The sequence below is a fragment of the Cavia porcellus genome, unplaced genomic scaffold (genome assembly GCF_034190915.1).
Source record: "Cavia porcellus strain 051 isolate PalLab524CR breed Dunkin Hartley unplaced genomic scaffold, mCavPor4.1 scaffold_28, whole genome shotgun sequence".
In the NCBI taxonomy this organism is placed as follows: Eukaryota; Metazoa; Chordata; class Mammalia; order Rodentia; family Caviidae; genus Cavia; species Cavia porcellus.
In genome coordinates, this window is record NW_026947511.1 from 14445305 (window position 1) to 14462508 (window position 17204).

At 33.8% G+C, this 17204-nt stretch overlaps 1 protein-coding gene across 3 annotated transcripts in view; it reads right to left on the reverse strand.

Annotated features, from left to right (window-relative positions):
• Pcdh15 (protocadherin related 15) overlaps nucleotides 1-17204 on the reverse strand; it is a 1472709-nt gene that overhangs the window by 55515 nt on the left and 1399990 nt on the right. For all 3 annotated transcript variants that reach the window (XM_063239515.1, XM_063239513.1, XM_063239514.1), the window contains one exon: nucleotides 8133-8348. In XM_063239515.1, the coding sequence (XP_063095585.1) occupies nucleotides 8133-8348 (216 nt within the window). The remainder of the gene's footprint in view (nucleotides 1-8132; nucleotides 8349-17204) is intronic.

Consider the following 17204-nt stretch of genomic DNA (forward strand, 5'->3'; position numbering starts at 1 on the left):
CAATAACACTGACAAATACATAGCCAACATGATCAAAAAAACAAAGACTCAAATCCATGCAATTAGAATGAAAATGGTGAAATCACAACAGTTCTTACAGAACACAGAAGATCATCAGTACCTACCTTGGAACTTACGTTCAAATAAAATAGAAAGTACAGAAGAAACAGACAGATTCCTAGATATATACATACATATGAATTACCAAAGCTGAATCTGAAAGACATAAAAATTCTAAATCTAAAATTTTAGTCCATTAAACTGAACATGTAATAAAATAAACCTACAAAACCCAAAAAAGAATGCATATCCTGATAGATTTGCCATTGAATTCTACAATAAATTTATAGAAAATCTAATGGCACTACTCCTTAAATTCTTTGATAAAACTGAAAAGTATGCAACACTCCCAAACTCACTCCTGGAAGCAAATACTATCCTGATATCAAAGCCAAAGAAGGATCTAACCAAAAAGAACCACAGACCAATCTCCCTAATGAACACAGATACAAAAGTCCTCAATGAGATACTAGCAAACAGAATGCAATGAATCATAAATAAAATTATATACCATAACAAGGAGGATTCATTCTAGGGATACAGGGATGGTTCAACATACACAAATCAATAAATGTGATAGACTATATTAACAGAGCCAAAGATAAAAATGATCATCACAATAGAGCCATAAAATGTATTTGGTGTGGTCTAACATTCGTTCTTGCTGAAAACCTTAGAAAAAATTGGAATATGTTTTATTTCTCAGTGTGATAAAATCTACCTATGACAAAACAACAGCAACATCATACTGATGGTCAAAAACTGAGAGCTTTTACTCTAAATCAGGAACATGACAAAGATTTCCACTATTACCACTTCTATTCGGTACAGTTTTGGAAATATTAACCTAAACAGCTGGGCAAGAGAAGGAAATAAATGGAATAAAGATAAGAAAGAAAGAAGTTAAATTATCATTTGTGGATGACATGATATGCACCACTGAACACCCTAAGAGCTCCACCAAAACTTTCTAAGTTGAATAATGAAATTCATTTGTGTAATTGAATACAAAATCAACATTTAAAAATCAAAAGCATTCCTGTACACAAATAACATATACACTGAGAGAGAAATTATGGAATTAACATCTTTCACAACTACACACACAAAAATGAAATATTAAGAATCAATCTAATGAAGTAAAAGATCTTTGCATTGAAAACTGTATTCTGAAAAGGGGGACTGAAGGAAACATCAGAAAATGAAACAATGCCCTCTGCTCATAGGTAAGAAGGAAGAACATAGAGAAAATGAGCATACTTCCAAAATTATTTTGGAATTTGATGCCATCCAAGTCAAAATAGCAATAGCAAATCTCACAAAATTAGAGAAAACTATCTTGAAATTCATTTAGAACCAAAAGAGTCCTAAAATAGCAAAATCAGTCTGGACAACAAAGACAAGACAGGGTAATCACAATCCCTGACTCAAAGTTGTACTGCAAAGTTACTGTGATATGAAACAGCATAGAACTGACAAAACACAAACCTGAGGATCAACAGAACAGACAATGAGATACAGAAGCCGGCCCAAATCAAAGATCCACCGTATCTGTGAAAAAGGGACTAACCACATTCACTGCATGAAACATAACCTCTTTAACAAATGGTGCTGGAAAAACTAGCTTTTCTCATGGCAAAGACTAAACCTAGACCCACGTTTCTCACAATGCATTAAATTAAAATCCAAATGGATCAGAGATCTAAATATTAAAACAGAAACAATAAATCTTCTGGAAGAGATAATAGGTGAAACATGGAAACAAAGATATAGGCGGATAATTTATGAACAAAACCCAATCACAGGAAAAGTGTTACCAAGAATTAACAACTCAGATCTCATGTTATCACAAAGCTTTTGTAAAGCAACATAAATCACCAACAGAGTGAAGAGCCAACCCCCAAAATGAGAAAAAGATTTACCAACTGTTCCTCAGACAAAGGACTCACATCTGGAATATATAAGGAATTTAAAAAAAAAATTAGATCCCACTACTTGAAAGAACTAATCTAAAAATAGGAATCTAAAATGAATAGACACTTCTCAGATTAAAAAAGTAAAAATAGAAAATAAATGTATGAAAAAATGTTCAACCTCATTGGTCATTTGAGAGATGTAAATGCCAAGATTTCATCTTACTCCAGAAAGAATGGGTATTATCAAGAAATCAATCACTGACATATGCTGACTGGGCTATGGGCAAAAAAGAACCCTTCTCCACAGTTGGTGGGAGTGTAGCCTGGTGCAACCACTGTGGAAATCGGTGCAGAGATTCCTCAAACAAGTAAACTAGAGGTCCTATTTGACTCAGTTATTCCCCTTCTTGGTATCTTGTTAAATGAATTAAAATCCTCCTGCCACAGTAATATGCACATACCCATATTTCTAGCAGTCTGTAATAGCTACATCTTAGAAACAGCTCAAATGTTCAACTGATGATGATGTGAGTTTTTTAAATACAATGGAGTATTTCTTAGTCATAAACTTAAACTTGAGACATTTCTAGGTAAATGGATGCATCTTGAGATCATAACGTTAAGTGAAATAACTTGGACATATGTATAGATATCAATTGCTTCTCTAGTGTGAGAAATGTAAATAATGTAAATTTAAATAAGAAAATTTATAGCAGATATTGTGAAATAGTAAGAAAATTTTCAAATGGAAAGAAAAAGTAGGGAGGGGCCGGGGGAAAAGAAACCAAGGAAAAACAAAAAGGAAGAAAATAAGGAAAAATGAGAAATTTGTAAATAAGGAGAGCAAGAGAGTTTGAAGGAACAGGAGGGAAATGGGAAAAAAAGAAGCATCAAGATCTATCATGTAAAGGTACAAATTTCCATGATGAATGTGATCACTGTATAGATAAATGTATCAATAAACGTAACTAATAAAAAGTTCTTTTCACGGACTCTCTGTTCTGTTATGCTTTTTGTAACAAATATATTTAAATTTTAAAAATTATTATATTTTATTTGTTACTTTCCATAGTGGTCAAAATACACATATATGCAGAAATTCATATCATCGGTCGGGGATTTAGCTCAGCAGCCCAAGCACCTGCCTGAGAAGTGTGAGGCCGTGAGTTCAATCCGTGGTACCAAACAACAACAAAAAAGATATCTCATTTAAAAAAAAAATTCACATCATCAATTCCTTATACCATAGTTTAAAAATTATCATTATAAATTTTTTCATTTGAGTCTTCATAGGTCAATTACTGATTTGTACTTTTTATATATGCATTTACATCATTGCTAAGATTGCTCTGTGTAATTGATTGAAATTACTAGGATAGTAAAAAAGAAAGAAAAGTAATTTGTGGATCACAAAGTTTTGAAAACAGATGTCACTGAGTTAGATACTTTATTTCTAAGTTCTTTTACTTCTTTCTCATAAACTATTTATTTATGGAACTATTTGTTTCCATAAAATTAGACACTGGGGTTTGATGGAATGTAATTCACAAATATTTGGCACATACACATAATATTAAATTTCCTGGTACTCACATTTTAATAAGATAAATCTTGTCAGAATTATTTTGATAATACATTTAATCTAATATTTTAATATGTTTAACTGCAACATTTAGTCAATGTAAAATATCTTAGTAAAGAGACAGATTACATTTTTTATAGATAATATGAGCCAAACCTTTACAATCTCAATTTGATATCCAGTGTATATGTCATATATGCTGTACATCTCATTATGAAGCAGCTCAAAACTCAGGTGCTCAGTGACTGTTTGCCCACGTGCTAGCTTGTGGGCCAAGTCAGCCCAATGATTACATTCACTGTCTCCTGACTGAGTTAGCTACTGTGCTCCAAATTGCTCCCTACTCCAACCTTACTTTTCATGAAATGAAAGAAATAGTTTAACTGCCTTTTAGTTAATTATATATTTTCTTCTTTTATGTTACATCAAAATTCAAATAGAAGTTTTTGTACTGTGAGTTTGGTGTGATCCGTGTTAGGTAACATTGAAAATTCACTTGTCTGTTTTGTACATTGAATGAATTTTTTACCCACAACTGAGTTGCAAAATCTTGCACGGATCATTGTATTGGATATTGGAAAATATAAGTTCAGAATTTTGTCATATTTTTCAAATGGTGACACATTTCATTAGATAAAATGAAGAAAACATATTAGTCAATATGATCATTGATCTCATCAGAAAAGTGTTAAATAGTGAGAAGCTGTTAAGCTCATAGTGGTGAATACAAGTTTTCCAATGGTGTGATTTGTATTGAAAAAGTATCAAAAATTTTCATTAGCAACAAATATTGTCAGTCTTCTACTTGAAATGATAGGCTGACTTTATTTTGTGTAAAAACCTGCCAACTATTTTGGTTTGTATAAATATATGTTGTCTCCAAGTTGCTCTTTCAAATGAAATTTAAAAACCCCATGAGAAAAAACAAGCTCAAACTGCATAGTGTTTCTCTTGAGACAACCATAGTTTTTATCCATACTTCTCAATTAATCATACAAAAATTGAAAATGAGGTTAGTCACCTTTTATTGAAAGAGATAGATGGATAGATAGATAGATAGAATAAATAGGATAGAAACAACAGTATTTATTAAGGGAATAAATTTAAAATTTAAAAGAGAAATGAATCAAGAAATTTTTAGCCTCTGGAACCCAAAAGATAATTCTGTCAACAAAAGAAATGAAGAAAAAAAAAAAGAAAAAACAAAAGAAATGAGGAAGAAATGTAATGAGAAATATTTGCTTTATGAAACATTAAATGGACAAATTTTATGTGAATATTCAAGAGGATACTGCATGTACAAATAAATTTATGAGTATAATGTTCAGAAATTAATTTTGGAGTAAAAATTTAAATTTGAGCATTTTTAGAATGTGCATATTTTAAATTTGTGTTCTTGACCAACCAAGTCGTTGAGATCAGATAGAAAGGAAAATAAATATCTGAATCCTGAAAAAAACTCAATACTGCAAGGTTAGAAGAATAAGATGAATGGAGGTAACAAGAACACGGAGCCCTGAAGCCTAATGAAGATGATAGTTAAGTGTTGTTGATAATTCAAGACATACTATGTCCAAAGGTATCAGTGTATTTAGTACCATAGAATTTTGGATGAGTGCTGGGGTAGGATTATGACTAGAAAGTATTTGAGAGAGATGAGATGGTGAAAAATTAGAGTGAACTACAACACTGAATTTTTCTAGGAAGAAACACAGTAATGAAGGAGTTCCCAGGACATAAAGATCAAAAGGATTTTTTATCATTTTCAAAAACAGAAATAAGTTAAAACACGATGGTGAGAATGGGCAGGAAAGAAAGTAAATATTTAGAATTTAGGGAAGAAATGGGGGCACTGCGAGCAAGACGGTGGACTCATCCAGAGGGAACTGGATGTGCTGCATGGTTGGAGATACAGGGAATTGACCTAAAGTATCAGAAAAGAAAGAAAACACTTTAGTAAAGATGCTGATGGTAGGTAGATTTAGTGGCAGGAGTTGTAGAAATGTCCTTTGAAATGCTTTAGTTTTATCTTTTAATAAAATAAGATGCTATTTATTTAGTCAGCAGTGAGGATGAGCAGAAAGTACATCGCATAGATTTCCAGGATACGGAATTTGGGAATACACAAAATAAATAGTCCTGTTATTAGGGGAGAAAAGCTTATTTAAAATGCAACTAATCATATAATTGTGTGTGTGTGTGTGTGTGTGTGTGTGTGTGTGTGTGTTTGCAGACATAGTCATACAGATATAGGTCCAAAAGAGGTAAGACTTAGAATTAACTAGAGCTATAGCTTTGCAAAGTGAATATAGCACAGTGGTACATTATGTGATTGTCAAGTGACTGGATTGTGCAAAATCTGGGGAACTGGAAAAATGTTATATCTGAGCGTGTCTATGAAAATGTTCCAGAGAAGAATGGTATGGGAGTTAGTGGACTGAGTGGAGAAGACCTGCTTGGCTATGGGAAGGCACCATACAGTTAGTTGGAGGACCAGACGAAGCGGACCAGACAGTGCAAGCAAGAGAAATTATTTCTCTCTTTAGTGCTTGCTTCCTAAGTGACTGTGTTCAGCAGTTGCTGTTGCTGCCCTGGTACATAGTCTCAAGGAGTCTGACCTCTGCACACTGAAACTATTGGCCGAAGATCACTAGGAGCTCTGAGACCATCATCACTCTCTACCAATCTGAGGCTCCTGGCTTCCTAAACTGAGCCAAGCTACAGAGTTCCCCGTTCTCTGGCTTATGGACAAGCCATTGTGGCCTCTCTGGCCATGTGAGCTCATCTAATAAATCCACTGTTCCTGTTTCTCTGGAGAAATATGACAAATACATAAGGAAAGAATGTTAAAAAATTTAAATTATTAAGTACTTGTAGTGTATTATAAAGGCAGTAAGGAAAGAGAAAAATGAAAGATTTTCAATAGCTAACATAATGGTGGGTAAAATTATAGTCGACTAAAGACAGGACTGAAAGTTCTGGTGGGAACCAAAGAATGCAGAATTTAGCTGGACGTATTCATAACTGAGGGTTTGGGAATAGAATCGCATAAATAATGAAGAAGATAACTGTGCTTCTAAGTGGTTGAAGTAGGGTGGAAATTAAGTCATTGGAAGAAAGTCATTAAAGGAACTATGATTATACCATGTTGTAGCAATCATCAGAATACAATAAATTTCCTTACAAGTGTAACACATTATGATTTCTTTAAATTAATTTTTTTCTTCACAAATATATTTTAGATGATTTAGGGGTATGTGTCTATTAATTTCTACACAATATTTAAAAATTTGTATTTGTGCTGTATATATTCTACCTGTGTTTTTTGTCATAATATTTTAATTATGCTTAGTGTCATGTCTTATATTTTGAAAAGTGCTCACAGCTGTGCCTTTTGGAGATGGCTGGATATAGGGTGTATGAATGTGGATTTGAGATAACTGAATCGGTTTTGCATAGTTCTGGGTGTAGAGGTAGATAATAGAATTTGCATGCTTGTTGTGGGCAACATCAATCAATGTGCTTTCAGCCTGGGTGGAGCATAAAGGGAAAGAAAGAAGCCAGGCCTGCTGCATCATTTTGCTGATTCCTGCCTGCCGTACCATGCACTGTTTTTTCTCTGCCATGCCACCCTGCCTTGCAGACAGGAGACTGAAACTTCTACAAACTATGACACTTAGTATACTGAGCTTATTATTTAGACTTTAGGCTCTACTATGTTCATGTCTTACCTAATAAGAACAACTTATGATGCTACTATCTCACATGAGATTTATAGACTTTAATATGATCAGAACACTATGCCAACCTTAATATCTTCTATAGCAGCATTTCATGGCTTATATGGATCTTTGCTGAATGTATTGCAGATTTACTGTTACTAGCTAAATGTTATTGTAGGGTGGTACTGATCTTAATAGCCACAATCATGTTGATTGTTTTTCATTGTCTAAAAGACAGCCTTTATCTTTGATGTTTCATGTACATAAAAAAGTTAAACTTGTTTAACTCAAAAGTTAAAGAAAATTTATGAGGCAAATTGTGAGAAGGATTTGAAGAACAATAGAAAAAATTTATGTCTTCTGTCTTTATGTGTCATATATTTCCAATAATAGTCCTGCTGGATTTTTTTAGTTAAAAGTCCATATAACCCACATTTTCAAGGCAGTAGAGATTCCACTAGACATATGAATTATGTTAAGTATTATAAATAAAAGATATTATTGTAACAAACTGTATTTGGAAATGATCTATCATTAAGTTTGGGTAGAGCCTGAGAGAAAATTATAACATTAAGTGATATTCCTAATTGTAGCCAAATAAAATGGTCAGAGATCACCAATGGCATTAAATGGTATTTTGATAAAATCACTTCTATTGAAAGATAAATGCCTAAAAAATAATTCTTTTATTTTATTAGTTACAAAAGGCTGCGAGTTAAAAATATGGATGAAGGTTAATGGAATTTACTTTTTAGAAAACTTGTTCTAAATTCTTTAAAATACTGAAAATCAAAATTCTATCCCCTGGCTAACATCACATATATTTACTTTACCTGATTATTGTTTACTTACAAGTACATCTGCTTTTCCACTTAGTCCCTTCCCATAGTCATCAGTTGCAATAACTTGGAACTTGAAGTAGGATCTCCTCATATTATGGAAGAGCATAGCAGTTTTGATGAGCCCTGTGTATGCTTCAACCACAAATCCTTCTTTTCCCTCTTTGATTGGTGGTATTATGAGCCTGTATGCCATAGCGCTATAATTGCCAGTATCTTTATCAGTAGCCTAGAAGGAAAAAAAAAAAAAAAAGATGTTATACATCACCGGAAAAATAACCTTCTTTGAAGGTCCCATTTCTGTTTGCAACACTGTTACAGTTTGTGTCTAAATGTCCCCCTGATGTTTCACACAGTCATAGAACCTTTTCAGATTCAGCCGAATCTGAAGTGTGTGATGCTGGGATTAAGGGTGCAAGATTGTTTTGGCACCATGCTAATCCCAAGAACCTTGATAGAGCATAAAGCGGATAGAAAGACATTGTCGAAGCTCCTGTGTGCTTTTGCTGTTTTCCGCTGTTGCCTCTTTGCCAGGTGTCATCCTGCTTTGGACACAGTGGAATATGGACTGACACTTCTACAAACTTTGTCTCCTTCCCTTGACTTTGAGCATCCAGGGAAAAGTAACTAAGACAAACACCACTGTTTCTTGGGTAAAAGTAACACAACAAAGCTCTCTTAAAATTCATGTTTTAAATATCACCATGCATATTATAGAAATTTCTGCTCTAGTGTTCAATACTTATTAAGATGATAATGACTGTAGAATTGTGAATACAATGACACAATAGCTGAGTCAGTCAACCACTGACTCAGTTTGATCAGTTTTGATCAGTTTGCTGATGAGTTAAACACAGAGTTGTGATTCAAATCGGTTGAAGGGTTGAATTTTTCCTTAAAGATTGTTTTGTTATATGTTGTAGTCTGGGTTTGCAAGGAGCAAAAGGCAATACGGGATACATAATTTATAGTATTATTTTACAATGATCACCCAAAGAGTCAAATACTAGAAGTAAGAGTGTAGGAAATCTGTCCACAAACTAAGACCCAAGGAATTCTATTGAATTCATGGCAATGTCGTGCTGAGTCCAGCTGAAGCCCATCTCTATGTCTTGTGCAAGTCTGTTTCATGGATCTGTGCTGGAAGGGCAAAAGTCAGTGGTGGAAGCCAGAAAGTCTGTGGCAGTGGGATGAAGGATCTGTGCCAGTAGGCTGAGGGTTCTGTACAGGACCCAGGAAGTGTAACTCAAAGTAAGGCCCTGGGCTCCCCTGAAAAGTACCACAGTCATTCTCAGTGCCAATGAGGTCCTGAGCTCCTCCAACAACAAGAACAGCTAAGTTCATATCAGGAAACCAGCTGACAAACTTCCATGGGAGACTGAACAGCACACCATCTTTCCCTCAAGTGATACAGTAAAGACCAGAGCTCCCCCAAAGTGAACCACAGTTATTCTCAGTGACAAGGTTCTGAGCTCCTCTGACTGTGAGAACAACCAAGTTCCTATCAGGAAAGAATCCCACAAGCTCCTCCAGGAGAACCAATGACAACCAGAGGAACCAACAACACTATCTCTTCCTCTTCAGTTCTCCTTTTTACCTTGGCAACAATGCTCAGGTGGACCATACATACTCAGCACTACACCGATTCAGTTCAGCTGGTGATAAGTTGATCACCAGTTATCAATCCACATGTAGGGTGATTGTGCTTTTGATCTAGCATATAGCCTAAGGGGATGAACATAACGGATTACACTAGTATGTTTCACGTGACATAAGGCAAATCAAAGTTCTATGTTTCTAACAAAGAAATGTAGGGATGCATATATCCTAATTACAGGTTAGGTAACTGAACTAATTTACATTTTAATTTTTCTGTATCCTGCTTAACAGATTTGTTCCTTATGTGCTTATTATCTACGTTTAAATTTCTTACCATTTAGGATTGAAAAAGAGTAATTTGCTGTTTATAATTTTTCTATTTCTTTATAAATACAACTTTGAGCACAATGTATGGGTCTGTGGATTCCATTTAAGATAATTTTTAGTAAATAATTGTAAAATTATTTTAAAATGAAAATTTGGAGAAAATGGTGGGGAAGAGAATCTTAGAAAATTTATACAAGGTTACATTTTTATTATATTTCATATTAAGCATGTAAGTTATGCATTTTTATTTATCAATATTACTTTTCATTATACAGCTATTCTTTTCTATTAATATTGCTGTTAAAATCATACTTTAAGAATGTATGATTTGCCACTACAATACAAATAACTGCATGAAAATAATTCTATTTTATAATAAGAAAAAATCTAATTAAGGAATATGTTGTTTTAATTATATAAGTTAATATGCAGTTGAATTTTGGGGGATAGAAATACTTTACAAGTAAGCACTAGTCATAAATCACTATTCAATGAGGCTAATATGGTTAAGGTTTTGAAATTCTAATTAGAACTAGTTTTAATTAAATTTAAATAACCAAAGGCTAAGTAATAAGTACTATGTTGGAATGAAATCAATGACTTAGTAAATAATGTCAAATATGCATTAATGTTCTCAATTAGTTTCACTTAGTTTCTACTTTTTTAAATATTCTGAGTATTTAAAACATTTCAGGGTAATTCTTTCTACCTGTAAAATAAGTTAATTTAAATTAAATAGCCCAGATATTTTATTTTAACATCATATGTTTCATGAATTTCTCAGAAGAGATAACATTTTCAGTTTTAAAAAGAGGCTTAAACTACCATCTTATTTATGTGATCTGCATGATTTTTATAATAGCAGAACTGAAGTTCTGACATCAGAGAAATGGTAATTAGATTTCAATTAGGTCACATTCTCACTAAAAGGAAAAAAGAAAAGAGCATAGGTAAAAAGTTGTTACAGTTTTCTTTTTTAAAGGCTTGAACCATAAAGTTTTATTTATTTAATAAAGGAAAACCTAAAAAGTAAAAAGCATATTCTCAACTAGAATTCAAAACCAAATCTAAATCAAGTAAGCTATTAGATTTCATTTACATATCTTGAGAATATTTAGAATTAGTCAAAAACTTGGTGGCATATTAACCTTTTAGACTTCTGATAATTATTAGACTTTCCACTGAAACAAACTATTTATTATTCATATAAATTTTATTTAGGCAAAACAAACATGCCAAACATGCTTGGTGTAAGTGAACTGTTTGATAAAATTTTGTAAAATATGCACATCTATGTGACCAGCATCTACATCAAGAAATAAAATATAAAAGACAAATTATCGGAAGTAGGTAGTGCAGATCTTTCTGGAAAGGTAAAAGGATCAAGAGATAGAAGGAAGGGGAGGCAGGGCAGAGGAATGGGAAAAAAAGAATTGTCACGTGTCATGTTCATGCATTAACTTCACATAAGGCATGTAAACATTATGTACTGCAAACATGCTAAAAAAGAAAAGGAAAAGGAAGGGGATGAAGAAATGCCTGGAGTAGGGAGGGAGGAAAGTGGGGTGAAGAGAAAAAGAAACTGTGTTATGTGCTTGTACCAACCTCCTCCCAGGAATATAAGCTTTGCATACTATAAACATACATTAATGAACTTAAATAAAATAAAATGAAACAAGTCATACTCAAAGCCCCAAAATGCATTTTATACCATTTCAGGCATAACACTTTCCTGGGGGAAACTACTCATTCTGTGTCCTTGGTTGGTTAGTGATGTCTTCTTTTGTTTGTTTATTTTTTGCGATGGGGTCTTGTTAGGTAGTCCAGGATGGCCTTGAACGCTATGTAGCTCAGGCACGCATTGAGATTGTGGCAATACTCCGAGCTCAGCCTCCCAAATGCTCGGATTACAGGCCTGGCAGTTATGCCTACTTTGAACTTTACATTGACAGAAGCATAGAATATGTTCTATGTTATAGTTGAATTCTTTCACTCAACTTTGTGAATTCTAAGTCTTCAATTTAAAACAATGCTGCACAGTAGCAATCACATTTACAAAAGAAAAGATAGCTCTTATCTTTTCCCACCTGGCTGATGCGAAGTCCATATGTTTCAATCTTAAACAAATAAACAAATATGCATTTTACAAAATAAAGGAAAGATATAATACATTTAAATAGATAATAACTTTAAAAAGATAACAAAATTTGGACCACAATTTTAAATGAGTTAAGATATGAAAAGTAGTGAGATTTTCAATGATGTGCTTTGTGTTTACTCACTTTCTACTTCTAATAATTGTAAATTGACCTTAATTTATTTTTACATTATTACATTACTGTTACAATATTATATATTACATTATGTTTTGGAGTGAGACGGACTCCAAGTCATATGTGATTTTGAAAAAAAAATTGATTTCCTTATCTATAAAATAAGAATATTTCTTTAGAATATTTTAACATATGCATGTATATATTTGCTGTATTACAAGCAATAAAATATAACTTTGATAATAATCTCAACTCTTCACACAGCATACAAAATGCGCTGGGGATTTAGCTCAGTGGTGTAAGTGCCTGCCTGTCAAGCACAAGGACATGAGTTCAATCCCCTGTACCCCCAAAAAATAAAAAATAAAAAAGTTGAATAAAAAATTTAATATTTTCCCAAATCATGAAGTATACCACCGAGTACAGAAATTTAAGCACACAATAAATTTACAGCCTTATTTAGTTATCTAACCATAAACATATAATTTCCCAACAAAATAATCTTTACATGTTTGTTATAGAGCTCAAAATGTTTTCTAAGTCATTTATTTGTTTGTTTGTTTTGCTTTATAGCTCAGACTGGGCTTGACCCACCATGCATCCGCCTCTGCCTCCGGGGTGCTGAGATTATGGGTGTGCACCACACACCCGGCTGTTTCTTTTTTGACACATGGTATGACTATGTAGTTCGGGACGATTTTGAATCCAACTACGTATCCCAGCTGGCTTCTTTATTTTCAATGAGATTTTAGCTCTGTTAGTTCCTGTTCCCACCCATTGTTTCAGAGTTTTTGTCTTCTACTGTATCACAGAAGTTACATGCGGTCACATGGATCTCATTTCTGTGTTTTCATAGCTCAACCTAATCATTAATTTACTCCTTGTAAATTCAGAGTGCAGAAATTAAATAATCAGGCAGACTAGTGTTATTTTACATCCATAGTCAATGAAGTCAACTGTGCCTTTATTCTACTTACAATGTTTGCTATATATAGTAATTTCTCATTCCTACACCAAAAGTTCAACCTTCCTGAGAATTAACATTTTTTCAGTTTCCTCTGAAGACAAGGAGCTATAATTGCATAAAAATTGCAGATACCAAGTGTGACACTTCTTACCCGCTCACGTCGTAACTAACAGGGGACCTGTAGCTCCGCTTACTCCCCCTGTTACCAGCAGCTAACTTTCCTCTAGCATCGAAGGTACATATTCATTCATCTCAGTCACGCCCACCTTTTCTCATGCTATGATTTACTATCTTTGACCTTTTAACCCTTTCCTTTAAGGACTATACAACACATTATATTCTTCTGTTTAAAAAATATCATAAAACTTTTACTCTGCACACTAGTGCAGATAGTTGGATACTATCCCAACTTCCACGCATGTTTTTCATGGTTCAGTTTCTCAGAAACATTAACTGCAATCACTCGCTCCAGTACTTAACAATCATCCCTCACATGTATCCACATCTGTGATGCTCCCAGACCATGGAAGCCACTGAAGTCAATCCACTGAACTTAGCCTCATGTTAAGAAGTTTGTTGCCAGCCAGAGATTTAGCTCAGTGGCATAAGCACCTACCTGACATGTGTGAGGTTGTGAGTTTGATCCTCATTACCAAAAATAAAACAAGAAGCCTGTTGCTTTTTTGCATAATTTGTATAACATTGCTACTGCTTTTGCTGCCTGCTAATGTTTATGGAACACTAGCAACTTGCCAAGTGCTACATGAAAATTTTACATACATCATATCATTATCTATAATATCCTTTCCATTGAGTAGATTCTATTGTCATTAACATTTATGTCTTTACATATATTTTATCAAGAATATAAAATGTGTGTGTGTGTGTGTGTGTGTGTGTGTGTGTGTGTGTGTGTGTTCTGACACAGGGACTTGCTAAGTCACTAAATTGCCAACACTAAGCTTAAACTTGTAGTCCTGGGATTACATGTATATGCCATCATACCCAGCTATTATTTTGTTATTTAATAAATGAAAAAAATGAAGGGACAGAAAGATTAGTCAATTTCCCATAATCAATGATGATTGATAGCATAGTTGGGCTAATATCACTGTAAAACTACTATATTCATGAGGTCAAACTAAACTCCAATGAACATAATAGATAATTCTGAGTACATTATCCTAAGAAGTCTTCCTAGATGGATGAAGAGAAAGAAAGAAAACGATAAATATATTTTGTGCTTTTCTCCCCCTCGCCTGATTTGTTTGTTGTTGTTAAAACCCAATCCACAAAGTAATGCTATTTGGAGTTTGGGCTTTTGGGAAGTGATTAGTATATGAAGTCAGAGCCCTCACTTTGACACCAGTGCTGGAGATTTAGCTCAGCGGCATAAGCACCTGACTTGCAAGTGTGTAGTCCTAAATTCAATCCCTGATACCGACAAAAACGAAAAAGTAAAAAGAAAAAAAAAAAAAAAAAAGTCCCAGAGCTGTTCTCAGTCCCTGGCACCTGCATAGGGACACAGAAGAACGTCGGCCATCCATGAATCAGGAAGCCAAATCTCACCAGACCCTGAATTTTTTGGCAGTTTGATCCTGAACTTCCAAGTCCGTAGACCAATAAGAAATGAATGTCTTGGGTATATAAGACACTTCATATTATTCTGTTATAACAGCCTAATGTATAAGTGAGGTAAGAATACAGAAATATTATTATTGTTAGTGGCTTTTATTTAGGTGTTTTTTTTCCCCTCAAATAGATTAACTTAGAATTTATTCATCCTGTTCTGAACAGCTCACAGACTAGGTGGGAAAGTCCAAAGCACAAGCATGGGACTAGGTCTAGTAAGACTCACCTAATTCTCATTGTAGGAATGAAAGAGAAACTGATTTCTTTTTCTCAGCTGCTGCTGCTGCTGCCACTACAGAATTTCAAAGATTACTGTTTGGCTTAACCTCTGTTAGTTTAAACTTCGACACTGAGTGGAATGATGACAAAACTTTCCTGAGATTCTTAAAAATTTTCATATGAGTTTTCAGACTTTATTTACAAAACAAGAAAATCAAAAAACCAAAAAAAAAAAAAAAATCAATTTATCCAACTCAAAGAGAAATAGTGACATTCTGAGTTTGTGCAAGTCCAAAAGTTCTGAACTCTACCTGAATCAATGGACAAACGTGTCAGGACAAACAGAACTCTACCTGAATCAATGGACAAACATGTGATTAAGTGTCAGGCTCGATTTGAGCACAACTCTCAGCACCCAGCCTGTTTGCCAGCAGTAGTACTGTTCAGTGAAGATCCAGCTGAGTTAGCCGCTGGTCCTCAGCAAACACAGATGGTGTAGAAGAGATAGGGTGGAGCACGGAATGGTCCAAACACCAAGACATCTGAAGACACTCAAACATTTATAATGGATGCCACAGGACTTTGCCCACTTAAACAAAAGCCTTTTAAACTATCTTCACCACTACTGTTTACTAAGATATTCCCACCTAATGTCCTTTGCTTTCTTTCAAACTCTATAAGGAAGCCTCCCTCTCTCTGTTCCCTGCTGATGGCCTTGGTCACCCTCTGTCTGCCTGCACTCGATATTAAATGTTATGCCTTGTTGCTTTTACAAAAGCCTCTTCAGTGGTCTCTGCCTCATGCATTCTTTACATTAAGAAAAGTGATTCTTGATTAATAATGACCCAGGTTTCCTGGGTAAGAACATTAAAAAGCAACAACAACAACAACACTCACCTCCAAGCAATATTTACAGTATTATAACTAATAACATTTTATGAAAGATTAAAAGAATAAAATAATTCTCCAACAAAAGCCAAAATTATCTATGTTGAGATAATAAATTTATTCCCACAGAGATTTCAGGTATTTGTATAAAGAGACATAAAGTATGAACCAGAGACATTTACTGTGTTTCAATAAATAAATATAAACCACTTAAAATATGATTAAGAATGGAAAGATTTAAGACATTGTACCTTTAGACCACAATGTTAAGTGAAATAAATCATATGGTTTCTTTTATAGGAGAAACTTAAAATATAAATAAAGAACAATATAAAAGATAGATAATAAGAAATATGGAGACATATTTTTGAAAAATGGAAACCAAGAGAGGGAGGAAGAAAAAAAGAACAGAGAAGGGGATGAAAGAAGAATTAAGATGTGCTGTGCATGTGCAACACTTTCCCATGAGGAAGGTCCTTATTACATGCTGGAATCATGGTCTAGTAAAAAACAAAATGCAAAAAATAAAGTATTTGGAATTAAAACTCAAGAGAGGTAGGGTTGTTAACAAATTAGGCATGCCTGATTAGAAAGTTAGTAAACTAAACTATAGGACTCAAGAAACTAAGGTTCACAGAGATTCAAAGATGTAAAATATTTTAAAAATTTGTGATACATAAACTACTACAGTCTGGAAAATATTTGATCAGATATTTAAAAACAGAAATAACAGAACAGAATATTCCATTTAAATATAGATATTTGCAAGTTTTAAAGACGAAGCAATTAATTTCAAACATGGAAGACAACCTTAGAAGTCACACAACTGATGAAAGTCTCCATGTCAAAGAGCATGCAAAAAATCCTACACCACACACTCAATTCCCACGTGCAGTTTTCAATTTAGATGGAATTCACTGATAGCACACTTCTCTAAAGCAATCTTTATAAGAAGACAATAGGAAGGAAAACAACCTCATTGTCCAGATAGAAAATAACTGACAATTTTGAATCATAAACTTATTGAAAATATCTTTTCAAAAACAAGGGTAAGACAAATACATTTTCAGATATTCAAGAAATTCACTACAAAAAGAAGCCGGGGAAAATTCAAAGTATGTACCTTAAATGAAAAGGAAGTGATTCCAGATGAAGAAACTAATATTTTGGGAAAAAAGAA